Below are 27,800 nucleotides of genomic sequence, written 5' to 3'. Positions count from 1 at the left end.
TTTGAAATAAGGAATGGCGTGTACTTTTTATGATGGTAACGTATGTGACAAAACGATAGGTAGCAAAAAGGAAAGAAAACGAAAATTGCGTATGAGTCAACTAATTTTAAAGGCCAAACGCCACAGTTGCTCTCCATTAAAAAAAATAAATGTTAAGAAATATATTCAATGTTTTTCGAGAACATTCCTTGAAATCGGCCCAGAAATGCCAATGAAAAACAAAAATTAAAACGTATTAACTATTTATCTGTGGTTTCATTGGCGTTATTCCTCTAAGCATGCAATTGGGGATAATAATAACTGTTCCGAAATTAAAAACGAAGGCGAAAGGAAAAACTAGATGATTTGGATGTTCTCGACTTGTTCACTGTTGGAAATCGAAATGAAGCCGTCTCCCGATATACAGTAGAAAATGTCTACCAGACGGAACAACCTACTGCAGCTGAACACTAAGAAAACAGAATTCCTGCTCTTCGGTACTCTAGAGTTGTAGAGGACTTTTCAGTCACCCTAGATGAAGCCCCTGTGAAGTTTTCGACAGCGTTCAAGTATCTTGGGGTTACGCTGAACAATCACCTTTCATTGAAAGAGCGTCTTAACTTTATTGCAGGGAATATAGCCCAAAAATGGGAATTGTTTCCCGAATTAGATCCCTTTTCTCCACAGAATCCGCAAATCGCGTTTATTAAAGCAATGATTTAACCACTTCTCGAACACCCTGTACTGTTACATTATCTAGCACGGATGTTGTTCTCAAGCATCCAAACGAGATAGCCAGTGACGCCTCCATACTGTTTCACGTCTATAAAACTTCCTTAAGGACGATGCCTACTAATACCGAGGTATTTTTGCGCGGTTTATGACTATCCGGGAAAAGCAGATCTTAAACAGAAAATTGGGGGTAACTACGCGTACGAGATAATTAAGCAATAGTACGTCCAAAAAGCGCTAAAATACAAAGCAATGTATGGCATTTTTTCCCCAAATAGGAGATTTATTCTCTCTGAAAAATGCATGGTTACCCCAGTTTTCTTTATGGAAAACAAGTGCACTTGCTAAGTTCTGCTTTCTCCGCATAGTTTTAACCCGCGCAAAAATATCCCTGTATTAGTAGGCACCACCCATAGTATCCACCCGAGTATTCTCAACCCCAGAGCCGCTCGGCAAAGGGAAGAGCTCTGGAGTCGAGAATGGAAACCCGAGTATCTCGAGATGCGCAGAACGTATGCGCAGTGACAAAAGTACGCACCGTCCTAAAAGCTTTTTCCTGCTGCTACACGCTAGACTGTTCACAGTCCCCCTATTTTTCCGTGGGATTCTCGAGACCGGTATGCTTCGATGGAGCTGCCGTCATCTTGGTTTGTAAAAGCGAGTGCGATCTGGGGAGAGTGTCTCAACTACCGAGGGGAGCGGGAGTGGGTGTTAGTATAGAACTCCGCTCCCCTCCCCTCGGTAGTTTAGACACCCCCCAGATCGCGCTCGCTTTTACAAACCAAGATGGCGGCAGCTCCATCGAAGCATACCGGTCTCGAGAATCCCACGGAAAAATAGGGGGACTGTGAACAGTCTAGCTACACGCTAGCGACAAGTTCTCCTGTGACTTGCAACACAACAGTATTTTATATGAAAGGTGCGGTCTCGGGAACGGGAGTTTTACATGAACGTCTAAAAATCACAACCAGGAAATACATTCTTTGAAATGAAGGCAACAGACGTTAAGCAATTATGAAGCTCTAGTCGGATGGGATGCTTATTATTTTTATTATTTCTCTCAGCGTGAAACTCGTTATCCCTCTAAGCGCTAATGAGGAAATACATCTAGTAATTTCATATTACAATACCTTGGAATATGAAAGGTCTTACTTTAAACAAGTTCTCTTTACTAGTGACACAAGGAATATATGAGAATGGTAATGAGAATATCAACGTTGATATTGCAGCTTAAAGGGTCAACATTTGCCTGAAAATAAAAGTTAAATAAATAGTCCCCAGTTAGATACAATTTCAAAAGCAAAATTAATATTTCCCTCACTTTTAAATAACATCTAAAACAATTTCATCGAAATCACAACTGACGCTTTGCACAAGGGAACAGGTTGAGAGCACAGTAAAACGTCTTGAATTAGCAGTTAACCTTTACTCTCACCGAGTCAGTCGGCTGAAATGCTCAAGCGTGAGCCTTCGAAAGAGCAGCACTTTTACGTCATGGTCTTCATAGCAACAGAACGGGAACGTCAGTTGACAAGGGCGCGCGCATCAAGAATACCCATAAGATAGTCGAAATAGACTCGCGTCCAGACTATTCCGCGCGCTCTCGCGTCCTCAAATGACATTCCCTTTCTGTTGCTAAATCAGCCTATTATGAGCCACAAGTAGGTTACACAATTTGCTTCAATGGAAGAAAATGAATTCTAACTCTATATATCGGAGAGACGACAAAGCAAGTCACCATCGTGAAGGTTTGGAAATGTGGTCTTCAAAATCTAAATCATAAAATTTGATAACTTTTACTTTGAATTTCGCCAGAATTATTGATGGTTTGAGAAGATATATCAAAAAAGGAAAGGGTGTTTCGTGGATCGTACCTCCAAATACCTTGAAGTTGGTTAGAAAAAACTCGGCTGCGTCGTCGTTTCTTCAATCCACTTCACGGTATTTGGAAATCCGACGAAACACTTTTCCTCGGGTTTTATTGCATTTGGCAGCGCTTTTCTGTGGGGTTATATATCCTTAGGCAAAAGACTGTTATAGTCTGCAATACAGAGAAGGTGACCCTCTGTTCAATGTTTGAAAAATGTTCTTCAAAACGCGCTTCCAGCCCTGTTACGCGCTTCCCTCAAAAGCTACTTTTTGTTTAAATTTTAATATTTGTGAAAGGAAGTTTGATATTTTTTGGTGGAGTAAGTTGATTTTAACAGCTGTTATTAATTTAATAAACGAACTGATTAGGAGCATAGTACAACGATGGGAAGAAAGATAGAATGCACTATGAAACAGTTTCTTTCAGCCAATTAACATCTGAAAGTATACGTTACTTTGCAATTCATTTTTACGTTCCCAGTAGGATTATGCGTGAGTTTACACTTATGGTCTGTGTCACCCAACAGCATGTCACACAACGACATTCTAGTTTTACAGCGAGCGTGGTGTCACGCGAGAGAAATTTTTACATTTTCTGTTTGTTACGTTTAGACTAATCTCTTTCAAACGTACAGTGTTCTGTTGGGGGTGAAAATTAAGTTTTATACCTTAATACCGATAATAATTTATTTGTTTTTAGTGTGACTACAGGCTTTTCTTTTCATCGGTAACATCTTCGCCATCTTCTTTGGTGTCTTTCTTCTCGTTTTCTTTTCCTTCCTTCTCTGGGTTATCCTCGTACCTGAAATGTTACGAAAAGGTAATTTAACCCAAAAAACAAAAAAACAAAACGAAAACACAAAAAAACCCTTCAAATGCTCTGTACTGTGGTGCACACAAAAATTAAAAACTGTGTTTGTGTTATGATTACCAACTAACAAGAATTCACAAAGATATTCAGTTGAAACTGTTATCAACCTTTAGTTTCTAAAAATTCACCAGTATTTACGGCCAACAATATATATCGGTGCTTAACTTAGGCAAATCTTTTACGGTTTACAGTCTTTTAGAAAGCACAACCCCCCCCCCCCCACCTCCCCCCCCCCACCTCCCCCCCCCCCCCCCCAGGCAAACGACAGGTAACAATCTTTCATTTAGTCACCGGGTAACGTAGTCGAGAAAATGAAGCCTTTAGGCATAAAATAAATACATACGGCACAGTGTTCACTATCAAAACAATGAATGTGAGCATGCGAATTTGGAGTAGTTTTTATTTTTTCATGTAGTACTTAAACTGTTCAACTTCTATGAAACATGTATATGCACTGCGGATGAAAGATTATATAGAAGAAAGATTCTCGCAGTTATCTACGCAACCAGGCTGTTGCGAGAAAACCTAAAAACATCAGGCTTGAAAGTTACAGAATTCTTTTCAGGTTTTTTCGTAATAGTCTGGTTGCGTAGATAACTACGAGAGTCTTTTTTTCTTAAATTATGTTCAACTTCTGTCATCCTACCCTCGTTGACCAGCACTAGCGCACTCAACGAGCTTAAAAACATTCAACTCACTTAAACAGTTCTTTAACTTCTCCTCTGATAAGAGCCAGTGTGATTGGGGTGCCTAGACAAGCAGGTACCAAATACAGCAGGGCCGGCTGAGCTGCCTTAAAAGTGTGCATAACCAGAACAGTCACCACCAGGCCCACAAAATAAGCAATGAATCCGGAGTAGAAATACACTCGGCTGGTCTTGTCTTTCTTGCTGCTGTCAACAAAGACATGACAAGGAAACGCGTTCAATACATCTGTCGCCATTAACAAGGAACTCATTTGGCAAAAAATTTGCTGTGTCTTTTGGTAGCTATTTGAGCGGTGAACACAAGGAAGAAAAAAAAAAACAATTGAGCCCTACCCACCCCACCCCACCCTCTTTTGTGATTTGCATTTATAGCTCCAAAACTGACATTCTAAATTTGCATGAACAAACCACCAGCTTCACTTGACTTGTACCTCTTGAGCCTGAAGGTTCTTGATGAATACAGCATCTGGTACGCTTTCATTTTGCATGACTATTTTTTTTCTTTGGCCCTTCACAACTTTTTCTTTCCCAGATATAATCCCATGCAAGAATTTTTTTCTGTATTTCCCCCACCCTCCCCATCACCTTTGCAACAGTCCATCCGTTATTGGTACAATTTTACTTTCGACTTTGCCGTGCATAGGACTATGCGCGTTTTGACATGCGTGGTTCGTATTGATCTCAAAACAGCAGCCCATTAATATGGGCTCCTGTCTCAAAATGACTGTCAATAGAGAACCTTGGCCTCTCTGCTTTCTTTGGAAACTGGGACATGAGCACTATTAATTTTTATGTACAGCAATTGCTTTTAAGCATGGACGTTTAACAGTCATGTCCAGGGCATTAAAAAAAAAAAAAAGATGGCTCACCTTTGATCAAACCTCAAAAGAAGCGCAATAAAAATTCCTGTAAATGAATACAAAAAAAAAAACTTTTCAAATCTTGTTAGCATGGTTTAGATAATCACTTGTCACACCAATGGTTTCCATATCTGCAAGAAAGTCATACTTGGACTCATACTCAGATTTGAAGGACTCTATTAACAATGGTACAACTAAAGTACACAAATAAGCTGGACAGAAGGGTGATAGTTGCCTTTCAAGACAAGGTTCAAGCATGAGTATGGTGAGTAGCCTTCTACAGGCTCAAACTTCAACAATATTTTAAACTCTTTAATAAGTAAGTGAGAAAAGTCTCTCCTTTTATTGTCGGTTTGAAATTCCTCTTGGTTAGTGTGTTACCTCGCTCCCTTGCCTTTAACAATATAAGGGCATGGAATGATATACAACAGAAACTGTATTGTACAGTACCGCTCGAAACTATGGGACCATTTGCCGCGAATTTGCCTCGGTCGATTCGCGGTTTTGATCTGCGGTTTCACCTAGGCAAAACCTCGTCTAACCGCAATAAAAACCTCGGTTTCACCTAGGTTTTTTTCGGTTGACTTAAGCCGCGGTGAAAGGCAGGACGCGGTTGGGTTTGAATAGGCTATTGCTCGCTTTGTTTTCATGTTCTTCGAGGACAATAAGCGAATTGTCGGGTTTTAGGTGTGATAAATTTCACGGAAGCGCACTCGCTCTCAAGGGAAATAATCAAAGCGCTCTGTGAGCGAACTCGTGAATTGAACTGGTAAATGTAATATTATTTCGAATTATGCCAAAAATTATTTGCTTAACGTGCAAAACAATTCATTAAACTTCACTCGCACAATTCCTTTCGATACGCGAAGCAACGCAAACTGCAAAGGTCAGTGAAAGCTCGAATGCTAGTCGACGAAAGAAGAGAGCGCTTCCAGGTCTTTTTGAAGGAATTACAATGGAACTAGTTGGGCATAAGCGAAAAGGCACTATTACTCCCGTTGTGGCTGAATAACAAACTGCAAGCGTCCAGGTTTCCTACCAAGAATCGCCGTAAATTAACTTCATTTTTTTTCCGCGTTGTGTTGTTGCGGAATGAAACTTGATACACGTGAAGAATTTGGTTGCCTAGCACGTGACTGAAATCTTCCCGGTGTTTTCATCATGGCACGGTCCTTTCTACGTCCAAACGACGGCTTCTCTCAACGTTTTAAAACATCGGAAGGGGCTTTTCACTTTTGCTAAAGTTGCTGTTTTCGTTTTATCCAAAGTAAATATTAATAGAAATACGTTAAGCGTTGCGATAATTTTCCGCGTTTGTGTTTGCTCCAAGTGAATCGATCTTATCGCTCACACTCGATACCGAATCAAATCTATTACGAAGTTTTAGTTTTTCGAATCTGGATTACATTGGCAATACATTTGGAGGGATTTTCACTTTGCTTTTCTCCGCGTCCGTACTGAAATCCGATTGCATATTCTGAATTCAGCGTCGCTATTTCGATTGAACTTTGTTGCGCACTTTACATCAGTAGGAAGGGTTATCAGGAGGTTTATCAAACGAATAGAATATCTTTCTTCAGTGTGTGGCGTAAACAGCAAGAATTAAACTGAAACTATGTCTTTTGCTCTGTGATTATTGCCTGTAGCGTGACAAAAACTGAACATGTCCCAAATGCAGAAAAGAAACTTTCGTCAGTGACTGCCAAACGAATTGTTATCGGTCGTTCGGTTTCCGATTCGGTGAGTCTTTACAAATTCTTTTGTTTGAGGGCTTCTTTAGGATGAAAGGTGAGATAATGTTTGACAATACCCTGACAATAGTAATTAGTCTTTATTGTATTTTTACCGAGGCATTGCCGCGTCTAATTCCCCGCGGCTTTCGGTTGCTTGCGTCTTTGCCGCGGTTGCGGTTTTCGTCCCACCGCGGTGAATTCGCGGCAATCACGTTCGGCAAAGACGAGGTTTTACCGCGTGCAAATGGTCCCATAGTTTCGAGCGGTACAGTATTAGTCACCTGGTATAACAATGTCCCCAAGTCCCAGCATGGCAAAGTTAGATGCTGATAACCCCTTTTCAAGGAGATCCATTGGAAAAATCACTGCAAATCAAGTGTGATGAAATGTCTTCAGTTACCATTCTAAAAATAGTTATTATTTTGGAAAGTTTGTTTGGGATACAGCCACTTTGTAGATTTGGTACACAATAAAAAGCACGCATAAAATAACACAGCCTTGTATAAAACGGTGTGATATACATCGTAGACAGGGAATCAACTCGTGTTTCTTTCCCTATAATGCCAGTTCATGACTTACATGTAATCATTTGGACAAAACCAACAAACTAAATCATTGAGAAATACAACAAAAGTTGCTGAGCTTACATTTGATTGGTGCTTCAAAGGATTTGGCAACTGTGACCATGACATCTGTTCCAAACACCTGAAATCACACGAGAACGTGACCTGCCATGTTTTATATGTGGAGTACTGTTTAAAACACGAGCAGCTGTGTTTTATCGAGATTTAAAACAGAGGCGCAGCCGAGTGGTTTTAGACACGTGCTGCGACTTTTTTTAACCGGTTTCAAAAACATTCCTGGAAAAGCGTGTGTCAAGAGAGTTCATAACAATGATGCTTTTGTGAACGTTGGAAATTAGCGTACGAGAAAAACATTAAACACCGCACACTAATAAGAATGAGGTTTTATCGGGTTTTAAAACCACTGCAGGTGATGTTTTATTGACCATTTGATAGGTCAATAGGCTTATGAATTATTAATGAGTTGTTTAAGATCCAAATAAAAAGTCAAAGGCTTGAATGCCCAACAAAGACTTTCCATGTAACTTAGTGGCATCTTCATGTATACATATAATCACTCATGGCAGTTCAATTCATAATGGCGTGATGAAGTTAAGAAACCGTTACACCTTAAAACTTTTAGCTGAAACTTGTGTGCAACGGTGAGAGAAGACCAGTTTCACAAAGTAGTGTTACACAGTGAAACTCTTGTTTTTTAACCACTGCGACCATTGCGAGCCATTGCAGATGAAGTAGAAAGCGGTTCTACTTTTTGTGAAACTCGTCTCGCAACAGAAGTTTGAAGAAGTTTCACGAAACTTACCATGTTACACGGTCCAATATCTGTGGAAACTAATTGTTTCGCATCGCCATTACACACAAGTTTCAGCTAAAAGTTTCAACGCGTAACGGCAGCTTTAGGAAGAATGCCAATTTTGTGACCCTTTAACATTGCATACTGGAAAATAAGACATTTGAGAGTGCTTTACATGTAATTTTTATTTTCTTCTGTTTTTGTATATGGTAGCTTCATGTAGTCTGTAATGCATTATAATGGTATAAAACAAAGAAAAGGAAAAATTGAACCAAGGATAAATTGAACCACAACATACAGCTGTATACAATGAAACAGACAGATCTTTGGTGGATGAAATACATGTACATGTACAGTGAAAGTCATCATTAAACCTTTAAGCCCTAACAGTGGTCAGCATCAAATTTCTCCTTGTACAGTGTAATATCAATGCTTATTCAACCCCTGAGGTCATAAGAATGAAGAATATAATCATCCAAGGAGAATTTTCTTGATATTTTAATAACTTCTCCCCAGTACTTTTATTAGAAAAGTATGGGGACAAGATGGGAAAATTCGTTCTTTGATATTGGGGATTAAAGGGTTAACATTTCACTAATTACAGAAATATAACTAACAGTAGGGCTGACAGTAGCAAATAGTTAGCAAGTAACACCTGCTTACCCAAAATATGTCATACACAAAGAGTCCTCCGAGAAGAATGCAGCCTGTTGTAACTGTGTTCAAGTGAAGCAGCTCAACTCCATTGAGAGAGAATGCCAAACCAAATATGTTGTTGGCAATCCAGTGCTGAGAAAATAAACAGTTATGGTACTTGAAACTCCATTAGACTTCAACTATGATTCCATATAAACTACATACCTACATGTACAATACAAACATGCAAGGCAGTGTTGTGCTATCACATTTTGTCCAGCTTGTCCTTCAAACCATTAATAATTTGCCAAGGTAATTCAACAGAGAAAATTATAACTGTGACCAAGGTTGGGATCACTAGTCTTAATTACAGGTAGCATAGATTTTGGTGCTTTTGTTTCTTTTTATTCTTTGTATTTAAATGTTTGTTTGAGAAGATACATCAAACACTCAAATAACTGTGTTCCATCAGGAGATCCAACACTGAACACCTCAAATTACATAAAAAAATGTTAGAACTATGCATACATGTAATTTTTTCAACTTTCTCTCTTTAAACACACTCTCATGTTTGATAAATATTGGTATTGTACAATACTCTAGCTAGCAACATGGCTACAGTATGGTTAGTGGCACGATATGAAAAATAGAATAAAGCTAAAGAATTCCTATAATTACAGTATACATACACATGTATAATTTTTATAAGAATACTGTACAGATTAAAACTACTTGTAAACTACATGTACATGCTTCACTGGTGGTAAAAAACTGAAAAGTCTTCTCACCTTCTTCCATAAATACCACACACCAAAAACAGATGAAATGGCAAGGCACAGCAAGTCTATTCTGTCAAACTCATAGTTGACCAGTTCTAAAAAATTCAGTTACATAAAATAAATATATAATAATTTTGTACTGGGAAGTACCTTATAAAAATTAATAGTAAAGCAAACCAACATTTTGTGCTATGATACAGCTGTTTGACCACATTTTTCAGTGAGGTGGGCAGTGATCATCAACATGATTTGGTCAACAGCTGGTGGGAAATCTTGGTGGTCAGACCAGTCCTCTACTATACATTTATTTGTTATAAGTAAAACCTTTGCCAGCGTACAGGGTGGATTACACCTTGTGATCAACTCATGCCCATCTAACCACAAAAAATTTTTGACGTGCAATGACTAAAAGCACAACAAAGGTTTCTAGATGAGCATGCCCCCCAGAATAATAGCTTTTGTGGATGATAACATTTTAGTGTACTGCAACAGAGCTACTGGTCAGCTTGGCTAACAGTGCATAATCAACCTTTACATGCACAGTCATACATGTACATCTGGTTGTAAGCAAGTAGCATTAAAGACTCAATTACATGTACATGTACAATCAAGGCTTTTTAACTATTAATTTAATACCACATACATGTACATGTAGGTCATGAATACAGTCAATGCTGAGTATTTTGTTTGGGCTGCACTTACAATGTAAGAACTACAGGTACAGTGTACAACAGAACCCTTAAATACAAAATTATATGTTCAACAAAGGGCAGACACTGCAGTCTTAAAATGCCTTTACAAGTCAGAAGGACTACTCTCCAGGTGAAAAATGAGTGTTTATAATAGTCTCTTGTAGCCCTATGCTGCCTTAAAGTGCAGTCATGGTTGCATGCACACAATTTGTAATTTGATACCTGTTTTCTTGTCACCTTTACCCTCGGTAAGGTCAAGAGTATAGTTCAAGTTTGGAAATGATGCTGGCAAAATAAGTTCAACATTTGGTCTATAAAGTAAGACAAAACATCATGTTATTTTCCAGTTTTTAGTGATGCCACAACTAATGTGAGTTTATAACAAAGCATGGATTATAGAGTGAAAAAATATTCAATGTAATCTCCATCTAATAAAAATCTGGAGGTTCCAGAACTGTTATTACTCAAGACAAATTAACACCTTTCCTTATTTAAAAGCCCAGTCTCCGTTTAGCATTATGTTCTGGGCCTCCACAATAAGAAATAAACACCCTGGCATATAAAAAGAGGGAGCATTTTCTTGGAATTTTCCAGCATAAAAATGAAATTTTCAATTCCAAATTTTGAAATAAAATTAATATCCCACTGTGATTTAAAGCTAATAACTGTACAGCCACTGCCCAAAAGCTACCAAATTTTCAATACCAGTCATAACCCCAAGTGGCATTTACAGTACAGAGCTGTCATTAGGGGCAGACCCCAACACCTGTTACAGCAAAAATACCCTTAAAAGAACTTTGATGTTAAGGTATGGTCAATCTTGACATTATTTTGAACACTGCATGTTCAAATTTTTTTTTTTGCTAATATTTCTTGTCCTCTTGGGGCCATGGCGGAAGGTTTGGAAAGTTCTTCAACAGTTTAGAAAGTTCTACAACTAAAGATTATTTGATGGAGCATCTTTGGACTAGAGGTGATCTTGACATTTCTATGTTCCTTTTACCCAGAAAGCAGCATAATATTATTATTACAGGGCCCATTTGTTCAAAGGCAGAATAAGCTAATCCTGGGTTAATGTGAAGTTTGATTTGACTATATTTACTAATCAATAAGGATTCGTCCAAAAGATTAATTTTTTCCCTAAGTTTTGCCTTGGACTTTTCTTTCGGCTGGAAATAGCTTAAAACGAGCCTTTAAAATAATTTTTAATGAGTGAGAAGAAAACCTCAGTTAACTTTTAACCGTCAATTAGCATTAATCGGCTTTCGAACAACCCGCCAGGGCAATATGTTACTAAAACCTTACTGACAGACTTACAGTCCAGTATAGCACGTATATCTAATATCTGGGAGCACGAGTTTGTTTATATACAAATGCACATTACCTGAGCAGATGTGTCACTGCTAAAACTCCAAGTCCAAAGAAGTAAATAGTAAGCAGAAGGTTGATGTATTCTTTGCTGAATATCTGAATATCAATCACAATCACATGTTACTATTGGGTAAATTCTATCTTTACTCCAGCAGATGTCAAAAAATAGCTGAACCTAATCTGCCAGTTTTTATAGCAAGGACTAAATGTGTGTATAACATTAAACTTTACATTGGAAGGGAGAATGATAAACTTTTGTAGCATCTTAAGAAGTGGGAGACATTAATTCATATTATTTTTTCAAAAATAATATGTGACGACACTGCATGCAAGGTGCTTAAACAGTTAAAGGTTCTGTGTGAATGAATTGTGTGTTGTTTCTTGTAACTGACTTTAGGTTTATTTTATTAACTACATGTAGTATTGTCTTTTTTTCCCTTGTAATTGTTAAAATTGTATTCTTGAATATTTAATAATCAATAAAAAATTATAAAAAATAAAGGGATGTATGTAATGTTGGTTGCAATATAAACAATCATACAAAAGTGAAGATATGACCAACTTTACATTGTTTGTCTGCATTGTTTGTTTGATGACCACTGATAATCAAAACACAAAACAAACAAACATAAACAAATCAATCAATATTTGTTCACCCACCTTGAAAAAGATGTAAAGACCCAGCAGGGTACAGCTGGCAATAATGGGAAACATGGCAGCGTCTTTTGATGTCATGCTTTCTGGTGTTTCCCCATTCCTCTGCAAAGATATCAGTGCAAACAAATAATGTCAGGAACTTTGCATGTTTCTTGAAGTTTGCATTCATTTCTGTTACTCTAAAGAGTGTACAAATATGAAACTAGAACAACATTGGAGAGTATTGTTCAGTGCCTTTCACTCTGAAAACTGTCACACTTTTGGATTTCCTGTACAGACTCAGGGGAAAAAAACTTTGCACAGCATAATGAACAGCACCAAAGCACTGCCCACATGGTACAGGAATATTAATTCTAAAACACTGTAGCATTTATTTGAATAATTAGAAGCAACCTAGCTGTAAATGACCATACAGAATTCGAACTTCTCAGTAGGTTTCATTTGACACGAATGGTTACACTTTAGGATTTCAACCACAGACATAAAATTTCCAATCAACTTGTACAGACCATTAAAGAAACATATGGCAAGTAATGGAGAAAACTTTTATTTGTCTTGGTCTCTCTGTGACCAGGTGAACTGATTGTGACAAGTTCTCCAAATGAAAGAGACATCCTCACTGATAAAGGGAGAGTAGTCCAGAAATGTCAGACTCACAAGGAAATACTTGTATCAGTGCTCAAAGAAGGGACAACTTTACAAACCACTCCTTAACTGTATAATATTTTGTCTTGAGAATATACATGTATATGGACATCATAAAGTCACAATGGACAGTACTTTTGAGCACTTTTCAGCCATCTTAAATCAGTAGTTGGGCATCCTTAGGTCTAATATGATGTTTATGTAACAATGTAAAGAATGACATGCCCCACATTTAAACCAGGATGTTGGGGGGGGGGGGATACCATCAGCATACCGCACACTTGAAGGGTAACACAGTCAAAGGGCAAGGGACACCACAAAAACACATACATGTTCATGTCTTAATATGCTCTGGGTGTGCAAAATTTCCTGCTAGCAAAGTTTCCAGAAAAGGAAATGAACTGACTGACTCTTTCAATAAAATCTATCTCAGTCATTTGATTATAACATTCAGCAATACACAATGTCAACTAAGGATAGATTCAAATTTTTTCTGTGAGATCAGTAATGTATATTATCAAACACAGCTTCTCCCACTATCATTTTGTCTTGGAGAAGTGCAGGTGGGAGATATGGCCAAAATTACAGTCATATGATAGCTTCATACAATAATAAAAACATTGGTAGGTAAATAACAACTGACAAGAGAAGATTTCTAATGACAGTTTATCAGTGTCATGACATCTATACCAGTCTTATTTTAAATCACACGAATGATGTAACTGCAAGGGATACACAGATAACAATTTTAAATATTTTTAAAGTATGTCAATTTCTAAAGGAGTTACAAAAGGTCAAAGTTGATGAAAAATCTCTATCAAACAAAAATTTAATAAAAAAGAAACAGTAAACTAAAGCATCTCCACAAATGAATCCCATGCAGGTTATATACAGATAGTTTTCAAGATCATTCTGTAGGAAGAACGTTAACACATATGGTACCGCTCAAAAGTAAGTTACCAGTCTTGTCTTGTTTCTCGCGAGACGAGAGTCGCGTCTCTTGATACGAGATTCTTATATCAAGAGACGCGACTTGTCTCGCGAGAATCACTGAAGCAGAAGTTTTGGAATATTACGAGTTTCCCGCGAGAAGAAAAACAACCAAGTTTCTCGCCCACTTGACTCATGATACATTTATCTGTGCCATTTTCAAAACGGCCCTTGCCCACAGTGGATGATTCCATCAACATGTAATACCCATCAAAATATTTGGATAAACTACAAGTTAAAAACATTGCCTCCTTTTGCCACATGACTGTACATACATGCACATTCTGTGCATCTCAGGATTGTCTGAGAAACTCTGATTTCTTTTCAATGGTGACCACTGATATAATGATATTTTTGTGGTTTATGACTTTGCGAGGAAAAAGATCTTAGCAAGTGTTACTGAATTCAAAAAAGGAAAATTGGGAGTAGCCACATAATTATTTTTCAAAGATAATTAAGCTGCAAGTTGGAAAAAATTCAATTTATTATTGTTTGTAATTATTTCTGAAAAATGCCTGGTTACCCTCAGTTTTCTTTTTTGATCTCAATGTCCCTTGCTAAGACATCCTTTTCCCACACAGTCAAAAACTGCTTTGAGGACAGTGCCTACTTTTGTTACTGTGCATAAGTTTTGCACATCTCAAGATACTCAGGTTTCCTATGGGTGGTGCCTTTTTTAATACAGGGATATTTTTGTGCAGTTTAAAACTATGTGGAGAAAGCAGAACTTAGCAAGTGCTCTTGGTATCCAAAAAGAAAATTGGGGGTAACCATACATTTTTCAGAGATAAGAAAGCTCCAATTTGGAAAAAAATGCAATACATTGCTTTGTATTTTACAGCTTTTTAGAATTGTTGTTGCTTAATTATCTCTAAAAAATGCTTGGTTACCCCATTTTCTTTTTGGATTCTGATACCTCTTGCTAAGATCTGCTTTTCCCGCATACTCATAAACCACGTAAAAATACTTCTGTATAAGTAGGCACAATTCTTAAATGCGTCCTTAAATGTGTTCAAGTACAAGAAACAAAAACATTGCTAAAAATTTATTCTTGAATTTAATGTTCTTTCAACCACCAGGCCCAAATGATTAACCAGGAGTTCAGAAATTGAAGAGTTGACTCTAATCAGAGAAAACAATATCCTCCCCCCCCCCCCCCCCCAAGTTTGACTGATTGATCATGATGCTAATTAATTTCGTTTGATTGTCAAATGTTTTTAGATCTTTGTATAATTTACTGTCCCCTTGCACTAAATGATTCAAGAGAAAAAATTTAAAATTATAAATAATATAAAATACGCATAAATTAAGATCATTGTATAATTATTATAAGTCATTCATATGCCTAATGTATATGAAAACCAACAATAGACTAAACTACACGTAGGCTAATCTCAGTATGAAGTTCCTGTTGAACGAAGCTTACATGTACATCGAACAAAAACTACACGTATTCTGGCGAGCGAAAACACATGCTGTCACGTATTTCGATTTTACTGTAGCCTTAAGTATAAATTCGTTTCGCAATACAATCGCTAAAACTTGTTAATATGCCAGGCCAGCAATCGATTTACATCCATTCAAACCACACATCTACATGCATACGTTGCTTCTCTGATCAAATCGAAAGTCAAAATGCGGTTCACGGAAGCTCACACTGAACCATAAAATCGGGCTAGCTATCAACATTCTAAACGGAACTATGACACCTCTAACTGATTCCTTAAAAACAAATCCATGAAACAAAAACAAATCAAAATCTAAGACAAAAAGAAACGTGATCAACGAACCTTCTGTTCGGTAAGGCTCTTCACAGAGCGAAAGGAACCGAAAAATATCGGCAACAACGCCATCAAAACCAAACTAGAATACGCCACCAACATTCCCTCAGAAGTAGCCGCTGCTCTACCGGTAGCATTTTTCGCTGTTTCGTTCACAGTAGCCGAGAGATTCGCCACAGTTTCGTTCACTATTGATTCCGCCATGTTGAATCTTTGATGGCCTTTTGTCTAAATTGAAACCGGCGATCCCAGAGTTCGCTGTGTGCGTGGGTCGTCACCTGTTTCCTCTCCAATGGACAAAATACACGTCAACTTTTTAATTCCGCGTGCGGAAGCTAAAAATTATCAAAAGCTGTCATTGTTCCTGCCTATTTTTTTTTCCTTAACCGCAATTTGAGGGCAGCTGAAAACCCGTGGGACTCAAGAAGATATACTCTGGTATAGGTGCCCTTCATATCCCTGGACACGACTGTACAGCTGGTCTATCATCCCGTCATCCAACCTCATTTGGATTATTGCTGCACTGTTTGGGATGGCTTAAATAATCAGTAAAGCGAAAAGCATACTTTCACTCTTCTTTGGTATCCCAACGACAATCATGCAAAACAGTTAATTTTTTTTTTCACTATAACTTTTAATAAATAGTTTTTACATTGTACTAACGATTTTCCGCGTATAAATAAAATTTAAATATTCAGAACAAATATGTTCCATTTGCATGGTTGTCATTTCTGCATTTTCTGGTAGTTCCCGCTACAGCAGTCATATTTTTCCTCGTTATCACATTCACACCGTCTAACAAATGTTCTTCCATTTCCCGATTTTATTCCCCTCCCCTTCTCCTTTTGTCGTTTCTCCCTGTCTCTTCGAATTCCCCTCTTCCCACGAGTCACTCGGAACGTCCAACTTACATCTATTCGTGCAATCAACCAGTTGCCCATTTCTCCCGACCTGTCTTGTCTCCTTCCCTTTTTAACCCTGCCTCTTTCCCCTTCCCTCTATCACCCGCTCTCATTGCTCCGGTCTCCTCCTCCTCCCCCTTTCTTCCCCCTTTATCTTGGTTTTCCCCTTCCCTGTATCACCCGCTCATTGTCTCCGGTTTTCCTTCCATTTATTGCCCGGTTCTCCTTCCCCTTATACCCTGGTATCCCTTTCCCTTTATTACCCGGTTCAGAGGAAACTTTTGAGTGCAGGGGACCACACGACGCAGAAATAAACTGCATGTTCAGAACACTTTTCGTCGCCGGATCTCTTGTAGTAGAAATGCACGTGCCAGACGTCACTTTACGTGTAAATAAACCAAACTGATTGCAGGGCTGACACTACGGCAAAGGGCAATTTATATGGCCCAAATGAATCGCATTTTTCCGTAGTGTCTCCCTGTGATCAGCTCAGTTGGTTTATTCACAAGGTTCACGCTCTATTTCCCCTTGTGTCCTGCCCTTTTATGTCCAGTTCCGATCCCTATCTTATTTCGCTTGGTTTCCGCCCTTAATTATCTCCGGTCTATCTCCTCCCTCTTTCTCCCTGTTTTCTCTTCTTCTTTTTTTTTTCTTTTTACCATGCCGACTCGTTTTCTTCTTGTTACTTACCCGTGTACCCCTTCACTGGTTTGATGTGAATGAAAACACATAAGCTAGAATTTCATCCAGGGCAAAACCCTGCACTTAGTATCGGCTTGAGATTTCATTCGCAGACTGAAGCTAGAATCAAACAGCCCCACGCACGGTAGCCGGCCTCCTTGGGTGGGCCGAGCCTTATGAGAACACCCTAATCATGGAGAATTGATCGATGGCTTACCGTTGGCAACTAATCATTGGCTAATCGATGAAATAAAGAATATTGACTCAGGGGCTGTTTACATGGAGGGAGGAAGATCCTAGCACAAGGAAGATCCTAGAAGGCGGGAACTTTTCGTTTGGTTTACATGCAGAAATTTCAATCGGAGTGGTTACCAAATGGAGAAGGAAAAGAATAAAAATTGTCGGCCTTTAGCAGCTGACCGCTCGGCTGCCACCATATTGTTCTTTTTTGTTTCTAGTACTAGGATCTTCTGAGCGAAGGTAGTTTACATGGTGTTAGGATCTTCCAAGAGAAAATGAGGTCAAATGCCACCCCCGCCACCCAAACACAAATGTACCAATTCAGCAGTATACACTATTTTGATTGTTTGAAACTGGTTCATTTACGTTCATCAAAATTGGTAAAAAATTGGACATTTTCACTATGGCGCCATTTTACTGCAACTACCAGAATCCTTCGATTTCTAGTTTTTGTTTTCTCATGCTAATTAGAGATATTGTTCTTTGCTGTCTACTGGGATTACAAAATTTGAATTTGAAAAGGAAAACGAAATGAATTCTGGATGTTGTAGTAAATTGACGCCATCATGAAAATGGCCTATTAGGAACCAAGTGTATTCCGCCAGACAAAAATGAAAGGTGTCACACTTCAGGTTCAAATTCCCCACTCCACCCAGGTAAAGTTCATTTTTCCACCCTCTGGAAGGCCTATTGCGTCAAATACCCTACCCCCCGGGCACGGAAAATGGTCGAACTCCCGTGCAGGGGATGTTGTATTGATCGGCGCAAGATATCGATTGTCAATTACTTTTATTTATGATAGACACTTATTTTATCATCCAATACTTAGCTTCGACGCTCTCTTTTCTAATTCCTTCTCCCGGAGTCATGAAGCTCTCACCTGACTTACAGACCTGGCAACTTTTGACATGTACCAGTAAGTCTTTCCCAAAGTGAGGGTTTTTATAGGGCTGATAATAGGTCCGTTGCACACAAGTCAACAACCAATACCAGGCGACGTAACAAACGAACAAAGAACATTTGTGTTCCGATACGTATTGGTCATCGACTGGTCGATATTAATTTTAAAAATTTCTCCAGAAACCCATCAGGTTGAAACGAGTAGCCTACGTAGCAAGCGTTTCTAGCGAGCGAAAAGCTATTTTCCGGTTTCTGACCGCGCGAGAAATAGGGCGAGCGCAAACAAGAAGTAGAGAGGAGAGAAGGAGAGAGAAAACGAGTTTTCTAAGTTGGAATTAATTTGCAACGAAGCCATTCCAAGCCATAATAGTTTTGGTCCAATAGATTAGTAACGCAACTGGTCCTTCCGTTGTTCATAATAAGAATTCATTGATGCATTTGATTAATTTATTGCTTATTTAGTTATTTTCTTGCAAGATTGCTTAACAAAGTGATACTGAAAATAGATGATACGATTCCTTTAAAGTTCCTACTGCAATGGGGGAAAGGCATCAAAATATCGTTTGCAATTTCTCAGAAGACAAGCTTGAAATTTACAAGGACCATTAGACACCTGATTCGGTATGGTCGTCGCCTCTTTCCACTTGTTTGCTTCCTTGTCGTAACATTCAACCGTTACTGTCCTTACAGGACCTTCGTTACCTACATGAAATCCGCCCAACACATAAAGTACTCCATCATAACACACCATGCTGGCCTCGAAACGAGGAAAATTCAAGCTTCCTATGAACTGCCACTCTTTTGTTGCAACATCGTAAACTTCACAAGTTTGCAAATAGCAGTTCTGTTCGCCTTGTTGCTTACCACCCGCGATGTAGATCTTTCCTTGCTCGGCTGCTCCAAATGCATCATATCTTCCTTGTTGCATATCTGTCACTTTCTCAAACTTTCTTTCTGCTGTGCTAAACTTGCAAGCTTCTTTAGAAGCTGGCATTCCTCCGAAAAAATACAAGTACTTGCTGAGGCCGATCATACATGCCCCTCTTTTGACGTCTGCATCACAGGAATGAATTGTTTCCCACGAATTGTCCTCGATACTGTATTTACATATTAACTTTCGCCGCCCGCTCGAGTCTGACGCTACTCCATAAACCGCATCTCCAAGCACGGCTACCATCTCAGGGACCAGCTTTCCGGGTAGCTTCAACATGGCCCACTGATCCGTTTTAGACCAAGGACTCCAACACAAGAAACATGAGCCGAATAACTTGAGACTGAAATTGTACAATGTACCTTTCACTGACAACAATTGCCGATGATCATCAAAGTAATATTTGGATGAAGCTAAACTGTACCACTGATCTTTGCTAGGAAGATAGCAGAAGGTCTCTTTACCACCGACAGCAACAATACCAAGCGGAAATAGCTCTTCAAATTCTTCCTTTCGCTTTCTTTCGTCGGGATCAGCCCACTTCATTGAGTGAACCAGCTTGCAAATGTCATCTTGAATATTAAAACCTTGGTAATATATTGGCCTTGCAAACCATCTTTCCGCTTCCTCAAAAGACAAATTCACGAACGCTGTTGAATTTGATACAGCAACAAAGTTTAAGCAAATAAATCTTGTGGCTTCGTCACGAAGCTTCTCGAAGTGATTACGTTCTGCCAAGCGGAGGGTTGAAAGGCAATTCGAGGGAGACAGGTTTCGTTCTAGGGCTTTCGGCACAAAACTTTTGAGATCAGGAAGAAGAAGAAAGTCTGAAGCCGCAAGCAATTCCTCGGCACTGTGAAGCCAAATTCGGAATCTCCCCGTGTAAACAAAACTCAAGATATCTTTCACGACGGATGAAGAGAACCCCTTCAACCGAATGATTCCTTCTCTGCTTTCCTTCATGTCGGCGTTTAAGAGCTTGTTGAAGAAAGGACTCGCCTCTGACAGAAGGCTTCGGTGTGCCTTGAACTCCTCCCCTTCTTGGGATACCAATATGACATCGCACGGATCATCCTTCAACGTGGGGTGCTGCATCGTCAGTCGTCAGTCAGTTGTAACCTTAATCTTCTAGTGATATTCCTCAAAGAGGCTGATTTACTAATCGAGCGAGCTGAACGTGATTTCTGAGACAGACATGATCATGGCGTCTGACATAATTTGCGGTGGTATCGACAACGAAGCACTCGGAAAGGGAAGACCGACTCACAAAACACCATAATTCTAAACCGAAACTAAACTGACAGAAGCCTTTGCCTCCAACGCAGATGTTCTGAGGCTCTTCACGTCACGTGGAGAGGATTGATTAGCCTGCGTAGCAAGCGTTTCCAGCGTGCAAAAAGATTTTCCGGTTTCTGGCCACGCGAGAAATATTTCTCGCGCGGCTAGAAACCGGAAACTAGCTTTTCGCTCGCAGGAAACGCTTGCAATGAGTCGAGTAACTCCCAGCTCTCACGAAGGGCTAACGTGCGATACGTCAGCTCTCCAATCTCTTTACGGTGGCCACTTTGCTGATAAAACGAAGTATTCGTTCCCACTTCACTCCATAAAGGCCTCGTTTATATGGAGAAAAGTTGTCTCGGGAAAGAGGGTCACCCTCTCAGCCGAGTCAACTTCAGCGAGCGTTTATATAAGAAAAAAGTTGACCCCTTTGCCCGAGCCAGCAGCGCTCGCGCATGCTCTGATTGTCTCGCCTTGACGGAGTTGACCCGGCTAGGCGAGCCAAAATTGTTTATATGGAGAGGGCCCGGCTAGGAGGGTGATCCTACCATCGAAAAACGGTGACCAGCCTGGCCGGGTCACCCTTCCAGCCCAGACAACTTTTTGTTTCTTATGTTAACGGTTCGCCAAGTTTTGTAAGAAAATGTAGGTAAAGTTGGCTCGCCCAGGGAAGCTCAGGTAGGCGAGTGACCATTCTACCAGGGACAACTTTTCTTTATATAAACGGGGCCTAAGTGTCAGTGTCAAATGTATTTGGCGCAGAGCACTCAGTAATTGTGGACACTTTCCAAATCGAATTGGAATTTAGAAATGTTGGTTTTCGAGATAAAAACCTCGGAGCAAGGACGACAACCAGCAACAAACTCAGCGAACCCGGGGCACATTGGTGGGAGGCGAGTGCTCTCACCACTGCGCCATCACCAGCTTCGTTCCCATTCCCCCTCCGAAGAAGCAGAACTGACTAACCCTCTTTATCTGACCGTAATATATAAATCAAATCGCTTTATCACTGCGCGTACCTTTGCGCTTTGTTTAAAATGGCGGGTTTTTTTAAATGTGGTAAGTAGCAAAACTGAAAATTGTACGCTGTGCGCGCGCGTTACCCGGTCCAGCTCCCTTTTGAGCTTTTCTAACATATCACGCGATGGATGCTATTCGTTAGTTTTCAACGATTGGCCATGATCTGACCGCGATGTGGATGATCACAAGCACACATAGACTCAAGTTAGATACACATTTATTTACTCAGGGTTGTTTGTGAGGGAAAGGTGTAACGTATTCTAGTTTCGGGAAACAGAATTCGTGTTTTCTAGCCCTATTTGAAACTTGATACCGGACCAAAAAAAAAATTAAACCGGCAAAACCATAATGTTCTGTACAATTAATTTCTTATTAAAACTACCGAGCCCAGTAAAAAAAGAAACTATTCAGAGATAAGAATAAAATTAAAACAAGTTGAAGCTTGATTCAGTTTAACTGAAAAATATTCAAATTAAGATAAAATTCTTTGAAATACCATACATTTAAGTCTCACTGCTGAGTAAAAGTCAATACCAACATGGGCCAGGCAATAAATGAAAAGCCAGACCCTATTTCCAATCATAAACCGTCAACAATACAGGGATGCCAATGGGAATGTCCTGGCGATACACTCGCTTGACGATTTATAACAGAAAACAGACACTGCTTTGGCCTCGCAAGTCAATAAATAATACATATGTATTTACATGGCTTAACGCCTCTTAAAATTCATCTCTGAGAAAGCGGTCATCGGATGGCTTTCGCAAATGTGCGTTATCTTGCGCATTGCACTCACTGGCTTCGGAAAACCGGTGTTGGTCCGGGCCCAGTGAACGTGACTAATCACGTGATAAACTCGTGCTCGCTTAGACCCGTTATTTTTGGCACCTGTCTGTCTTTCTTTATTTTCCTATTTGCTGATTGGCTCATAGGTTTTGAGTGCCACCACAGGTTTACGAAAGTCACAGAAGAACCGCTTTACGCAAATACCGGGTATTCAATGTACAATTTATATGGACAACTGCAAGTAACGCAACATTACTTAAACAGATTCCAACATGACACCATTCAGTCACAACTACTTTCTTAAATAATAACTTATATTTTATATGACCTTGTAATATTGTGGTATAGTAAGTTATTTGAAGCCAAGGATATCGGTAAATGTCATTTTCTAAAGACACTATGGTGCTACATCGGTGGACGAGTGAAACCTTAAGGTAAACTTGACGTCAACTGGTGGGTAGAAAGATTTAAAAGCTGACATTTCGAGCGCAACGCAATGCGCAAGCCCTTTCAATCTAACGAAGAGAAAACGCTCGATATACTAGCTTGTTAAATATCTTTACCATGGACAATTTAGCGTGGCGTCAACTAAATTTATGCCAAATTTACGTGTTTCACTCCCACAACGACGCAATACAACAGTTTCGTTAGAAACTCTCCCTTACTTCATTCGTTGATGCCTTGCTGCAACCACTAACCCATATTGTATTACGTCACTTTTAACCCCACAAGGATTCACTGACGAGGGGCTACCGCTTGAAAAGCCACTCAGCTTTGGAATCACTATACAAAGGCCTATTTACTCTATCGACACTTTTGATGTTTATAGATACCTGTAGTCTACCTTGTTTGATCGAGTAGGTGAGAGCAGAATTTTACAAAAACGGCTGGACCAAAAGTTACTTACGGAGAACAATCGTTACCGATAATAACCCAGTTTTGTCGCTTTAAATTACCTTCCCAGTTTTTTCTTTTTCATATTTTTTTTAATTTTTTTACTGCGTTTCTTTAAATACCAATTGTCACTTTAAACTGTCTTTGTAACTGAGAGAAGTTAAAACGCAATGTTATTTTCAAGGTTTAGCGTTTCATTGCTTTGTGACTCTCACCCTGATCATCAAACTAGCCAAGATACTACTTGGATGTTAGTCTATCTTCTTGTATCTATTGATAAGGCAAATGAGGGATTCATCTGGAATAAAATTTGCCCAACAATAACGTCAAAGCTAAATAGCAAGCCAAGACTATTTCTGTGTATTTACATACTGAAACATAGTTAAACAGTCTTCGGTATCAAAAGATCTTAAACCGACCAACATTAAAAGCCGATTCTCTACACTTGCTAACCTGCACTTTTACAACATATTTCTGAGAATTGAGCGTTACATCAACGCGATAACATACATTTACTGTCTACACTCCTGTAAAAATTGAATCTATATTTTAAGGGAAATTAGTCGTCAGTTCACTGGACAAAGTAGTCTGGACAGAAGCAGATATTGACGAGGACACGAGGGCTTTCACACATTTTCATTAAACGGTTGTCACGCTGCTATCGAAACTCGACAGCGTGTGTATCTATTGATAATGTTAAGGTTGAAGTACAGCCCAGGTTAAGCAAGAACATAAGTCGAGGAGAGTGATTCGTTCGCTCCTTCAACTGTCACGCATTCTCGTACCTTGTCACAAGGTGTTTGAATCTGTTCAAAATCTAAATCTGCCTCGCCTTTGTTTCACCGTACATTCTCGTTTAACAATTTTGACTTCAATTTCTTTGAGAAGTAACGGTCAAGTTTGGAAATTAACGAGCCTTCAATCATGTTCAATGTTGCAGCTCCTCAAAAGTGATCATGATGAATACACCGTCTCAAAAAACGGAAAATTATAAAGGCGACCAAGTATCCCTATTAGAGAGGATAGATATATTTTTCGAAATTCTCTTGAAAGGGATTGCTCTGTAAAAACAAACGAACAACTATAAGGCCTAATCTATACATCTCATTTAAGACGCGTCGAGCCCATTTCAAGCCCCAGAAAAATTGAGGAAAATCGCACTAAATAACAATAATAGAGCAGTATTCAACTGAGCGTCGAAAGTAATTTCGCGTTTGGTTTGTTTTGCATACTGCGCTTTGTGATCGGTTAGCAAAACTCGCGCCACTTTCTCAACCAATGAGAAGCAAAACCGAAACCAATCGTGACTTGCACGCACACGTTTTCCCGCGCTTGGCACCGGCGACATGCATTTGCTTCGAGTTCTGATTGGCTCCTTATGCTGTTTACGCCTGCAGAGATTGGCCAGAGTAATTACTATGGTTTTAGTTTTACGGCACTCGATTGAAAACCGGCCTCACACAAACAAAATAATACAATTTGAACTGGGAGATGAATGACCTAAAAGTCAAACAGAATGTAGATCCGATTTTCATCTTTAACTTGAATTGCTCTCGACGTTACAGAAATGGGACATAAAATTTAAGCCTAACAAACAGCAACGAACCAGTGATACCAACTACTTCAAGGCGATGCAGGGGCAGCAGCCTCATTCTCTTTGTCATTCACTTGCTGTTCTTCGTTATCTTCTTTCACTTCTTGTTTCTCCTCTTCAGCCTCGTCGACTTCTTTCTTATCACTTTCATCTTCTTGTTTGTCCGGCTCTTTTTCTTCCTGGCCCTGCAATGGTTACGACGTATCATGATACCTCCGTCATAAAACGTCGGAGGAAGGGAGGGAAATTATATAGCCAGCAGCGCAGCAAATCAGGAAAATAGATGGGATTTTTGGTGGGCAAAACTGGTGGCCAAGGGTGTAGAAATCTAGCTTATTCAAGTTAGCATACAAACAGAAAAACCGAGCGTTCGCCCGTGGAGCTGAAAACACGTCGAGGCGCTATTACTGTTGTTCTTGTATTAAGTGCGTGCTGTAATTGCGCCTGTTAAATTACTGTTCTCTTTCCTGTAGGCTTCAATAAATAAATTTTCGTGTAAGGATCTGTTACTCAAAAACTTATTTATTCAAGCCTACAGGAAAATACATAACATCACATTTCTTTCGCATATACCAATCATCAACATTCCAATCCTAGCAGTATGCAGGATGTTTGTCCCATGAACCTAGTTTAATGGCCTTAGCTCCACGAGTCTCCTGAGGGCCGGGTTGTTCGAAAGCCGATTAAGGCTAATCCACGATTAGAAGTTACTCGAGGTTTTTATCTCGCTCGTTAAAAATGGTTTTAAAGGTTAATTTCGAGCTAAAGGTAAAGAAACGTCTACGTAAAAACTGAAGGCCAATAATCTTTTGGAAGAATCATTTTTGATTAGCAATTAAACTCGAGTCAAAGTTTGCGTTAATCCAGGATTAGCTTAATCGGGCTCAGTAACTCAGTGGTAGAACATCCGAACTAGTCAACGGAAGATCTTAGGTTCGACTCCTCAAGGGAGCACTCGGATTATGCCCATGTCACTGACGAAAAATACTATAATTCACCAGGCTTAAAACATAACATGACATTGCGTTAAACATATTATAGTTGCCTATCACCTACTTGTTCTTCCTCGCCATCATCTTCTTTCTCGTTGCTCTTGCTGTCGTTGTTATCGCTGTTTGTTTCATCTCCTTTCGCTTCTTCCTTCCCCGATTCATCTGAGTTCCGATTCATGGCATCCAACGCTGCTCTGTTATGCTGGGCCATTCTTGACCACTTCTGCAGGTTTGATCTTTTCATGCCACACAAAAGGTAATTAGTCATGAAAAAACCCTTTTGGCATACACAAAGCGGCTCTCAACTCGCAGAAAAAAAGCAACAACAACAGCAGATTTGTCGCATAACGTCTTTCTGATTCTACTAACTGGGTTAAACAAAACAAAGCTAATTTTCAGCACCTTCCAATAACGCGGACATTTTCTATAAAGGAAATAGCAGACGTCTGCGCGCAGGCTTCTACTAACACGAACTCAGCATGTTTACCCTACGGCTCCACGCAGAAGTCCGATGAACGAAAAAGCAGGCTTAAAAATAAACCACTTCGCTGTTTAAAAGCAGCGCCTTGCGCCTCGAAGACTTGCGGCTGACTGCAGCGCATCTTAGTCGAGTTTTTCAAATGACTGATAAATAAATAAACAAACAAATAGAGAGAAAGAAAAATAACCCCCAATACTCAGTCAGTTAGACTGTTCACAGCCCCCCTATTTTTCCGTGGGATTCTCGAGACCGGTACGCTTCGGTATAAGCGAGCGCGATCTGGGGAGAGTGTCTAAACTACCGAGGGGAGGGGAGCGGAGTTGGGAGGCGGCGGGAAAAATAGGGAGACTGTAACAGCTTCTCACTGTCTCGTGTTCGAGGGGCTTGCCGAAACTTTGTCGCCTCGACTAATTGAATCAACTAAAAAATATGCTCCCCAGAGATAAACGTGTCAAATTGAAGGAAATACGATAGTCCTTGTTACAGTACAGTTTCTGTACCATTTCGAAACAAAGTACAGTTGTAAAATAAAATAAAGTTGCGAAAGTCTTTCGAGTGAGGATAGGCATGAAAATACAGTACAGTACATCAGCTATTTGCAAAGTGAATTTCAATAGTTATACAAGCGGAACACATAGAGTGAAGCTTACAGCGAAACCTCTTGAGATACAAGCCGCATTTGTAACATTTATTTTAAAATATCAGTCGGCGATTTCGGGAAGCAGAACAAGTACATTTCCACATAAAATTTGTTTAAGATCCCGAAAAGAGCTGGAGTTGCCAGCACATCTTGGAGTTGAAGTTGATCCACAAGATGGGAAATCTTCACGTGATAATTGCAATAGCGCTTGCGACGAAAGCCACGATCAGCAACGTTTCAACCGCTTTGTGTGTGTTGTTTCGCCCCAGACAATTGTTAAAAAAAGTCGTCCCTACAGTTCGCCATCTACTTCAAAGCAGTCGGAAGAAACGGAAAACTGCAGTCTACCGCCTGCCAAGCGTCCGCTGATTTTCAACCGTTCTGAACCAGATCCGTCCACCGTATCGACCCGTACCGAGACGCGAATTTTACACTGAACGTTTTGTTGGAAGATGTGAGCGGCGATGAGGATGTTTGTATACTATTAGGCCTCCAATTCCAAGCCGACGAGACAAACGATAAAAATCAAAACACGATCTTCACAACATTACACGCCAGCCGTATCCACTTTTAGAACTGGCGGTGAAAGATGCGTCAGTCATGCTGTCAACGCCTCAGAACTACTATTGTCTAATTGACCAATGAGGTGTTGCCGTTGCTGGTGCAACGGGCCTTAAGAACGCGAGACAGTGAGAAGCTGTTACAGTCCCTCTATTTTTTCGCTTCCCCTCCCCCACCATACTAACACCCACTCCCGCTCCCCTCGGCAGTTTAGACACTCT

General features: G+C 39.7%; 3 protein-coding genes across 5 annotated transcripts in view; all 3 read right to left on the bottom strand.

Annotated features, from left to right (window-relative positions):
• Positions 1-1,737: 1,737 nt before the first annotated feature.
• On the bottom strand, positions 1,738-15,917 carry LOC146455848 (signal peptide peptidase-like). 3 transcript variants are annotated; one of them, XR_014858942.1, is made up of 12 exons: positions 15,689-15,917; positions 12,267-12,365; positions 11,620-11,702; positions 10,458-10,546; positions 9,553-9,638; positions 8,792-8,917; positions 7,399-7,456; positions 7,033-7,116; positions 5,028-5,064; positions 4,150-4,344; positions 3,118-3,382; positions 1,738-3,083 (listed from the first exon to the last, which is right to left on the bottom strand). XR_014858942.1 is itself a non-coding variant. In XM_085093809.1 (11 exons), the coding sequence occupies exons 1-11, from the start codon at positions 15,881-15,883 to the stop codon at positions 3,286-3,288; spliced, it is 1,149 nt and encodes a 382-aa protein (XP_084949935.1). In that variant the 5' UTR covers positions 15,884-15,917; the 3' UTR covers positions 1,738-3,285. The 3 variants fall into 3 exon arrangements, 2 of the variants coding, with proteins under 2 accessions (XP_084949935.1, XP_084949936.1); XM_085093809.1 differs by having other exon boundaries at positions 1,738-3,382; XM_085093810.1 differs by having other exon boundaries at positions 1,738-3,382; positions 4,150-4,341.
• A 2,359-nt stretch (positions 15,918-18,276) lies between these two features.
• Positions 18,277-21,685, bottom strand: LOC146455847 (kelch-like protein 23). The gene has a single exon (XM_085093793.1). It carries the CDS (start codon positions 20,426-20,428, stop codon positions 18,932-18,934), a length of 1,497 nt encoding a protein of 498 aa, XP_084949919.1. The 5' UTR covers positions 20,429-21,685; the 3' UTR covers positions 18,277-18,931.
• Positions 21,686-21,831: 146 nt separating this feature from the next.
• The window catches only part of LOC146455846 (putative 3',5'-cyclic phosphodiesterase pde-5), a 35,661-nt gene continuing 29,692 nt past the window's right edge, over positions 21,832-27,800 (bottom strand). Inside the window, exons 28-29 of the mRNA XM_085093778.1 lie at positions 25,962-26,133; positions 21,832-25,090 (exon numbers count right to left, since the gene is read on the bottom strand). Of these exons, the coding sequence (XP_084949904.1) occupies positions 24,935-25,090; positions 25,962-26,133 (328 nt within the window). The 3' untranslated portion in view covers positions 21,832-24,934. The remainder of the gene's footprint in view (positions 25,091-25,961; positions 26,134-27,800) is intronic.

This window comes from Pavona decussata, unplaced genomic scaffold (genome assembly GCF_977016875.1).
Source record: "Pavona decussata unplaced genomic scaffold, jaPavDecu1.1 SCAFFOLD_269, whole genome shotgun sequence".
In the NCBI taxonomy this organism is placed as follows: Eukaryota; Metazoa; Cnidaria; class Anthozoa; order Scleractinia; family Agariciidae; genus Pavona; species Pavona decussata.
The sequence above is the reverse complement of the archived record's forward strand: the minus strand, read 5'-3'. Positions and strand labels throughout refer to the sequence as shown.

Coding starts and splice junctions, on each gene's coding strand:
- LOC146455847 (XM_085093793.1), bottom strand. CDS start 20,428: ATGCAGCACCCCACGTTGAAGGATGATCCGTGCGATGTCATATTGGTA.
- LOC146455848 (XM_085093809.1), bottom strand. CDS start 15,883: ATGGCGGAATCAATAGTGAACGAAACTGTGGCGAATCTCTCGGCTACT. Junction 7,117..7,398: donor CTTTGAAGCACCAATCAAAT/GTAAGCTCAGCA, acceptor CTTGATTTGCAG/TGATTTTTCCAATGGATCTC. Junction 4,345..5,027: donor CTTTTGAGGTTTGATCAAAG/GTGAGCCATCTT, acceptor CTTTGTTGACAG/CAGCAAGAAAGACAAGACCA.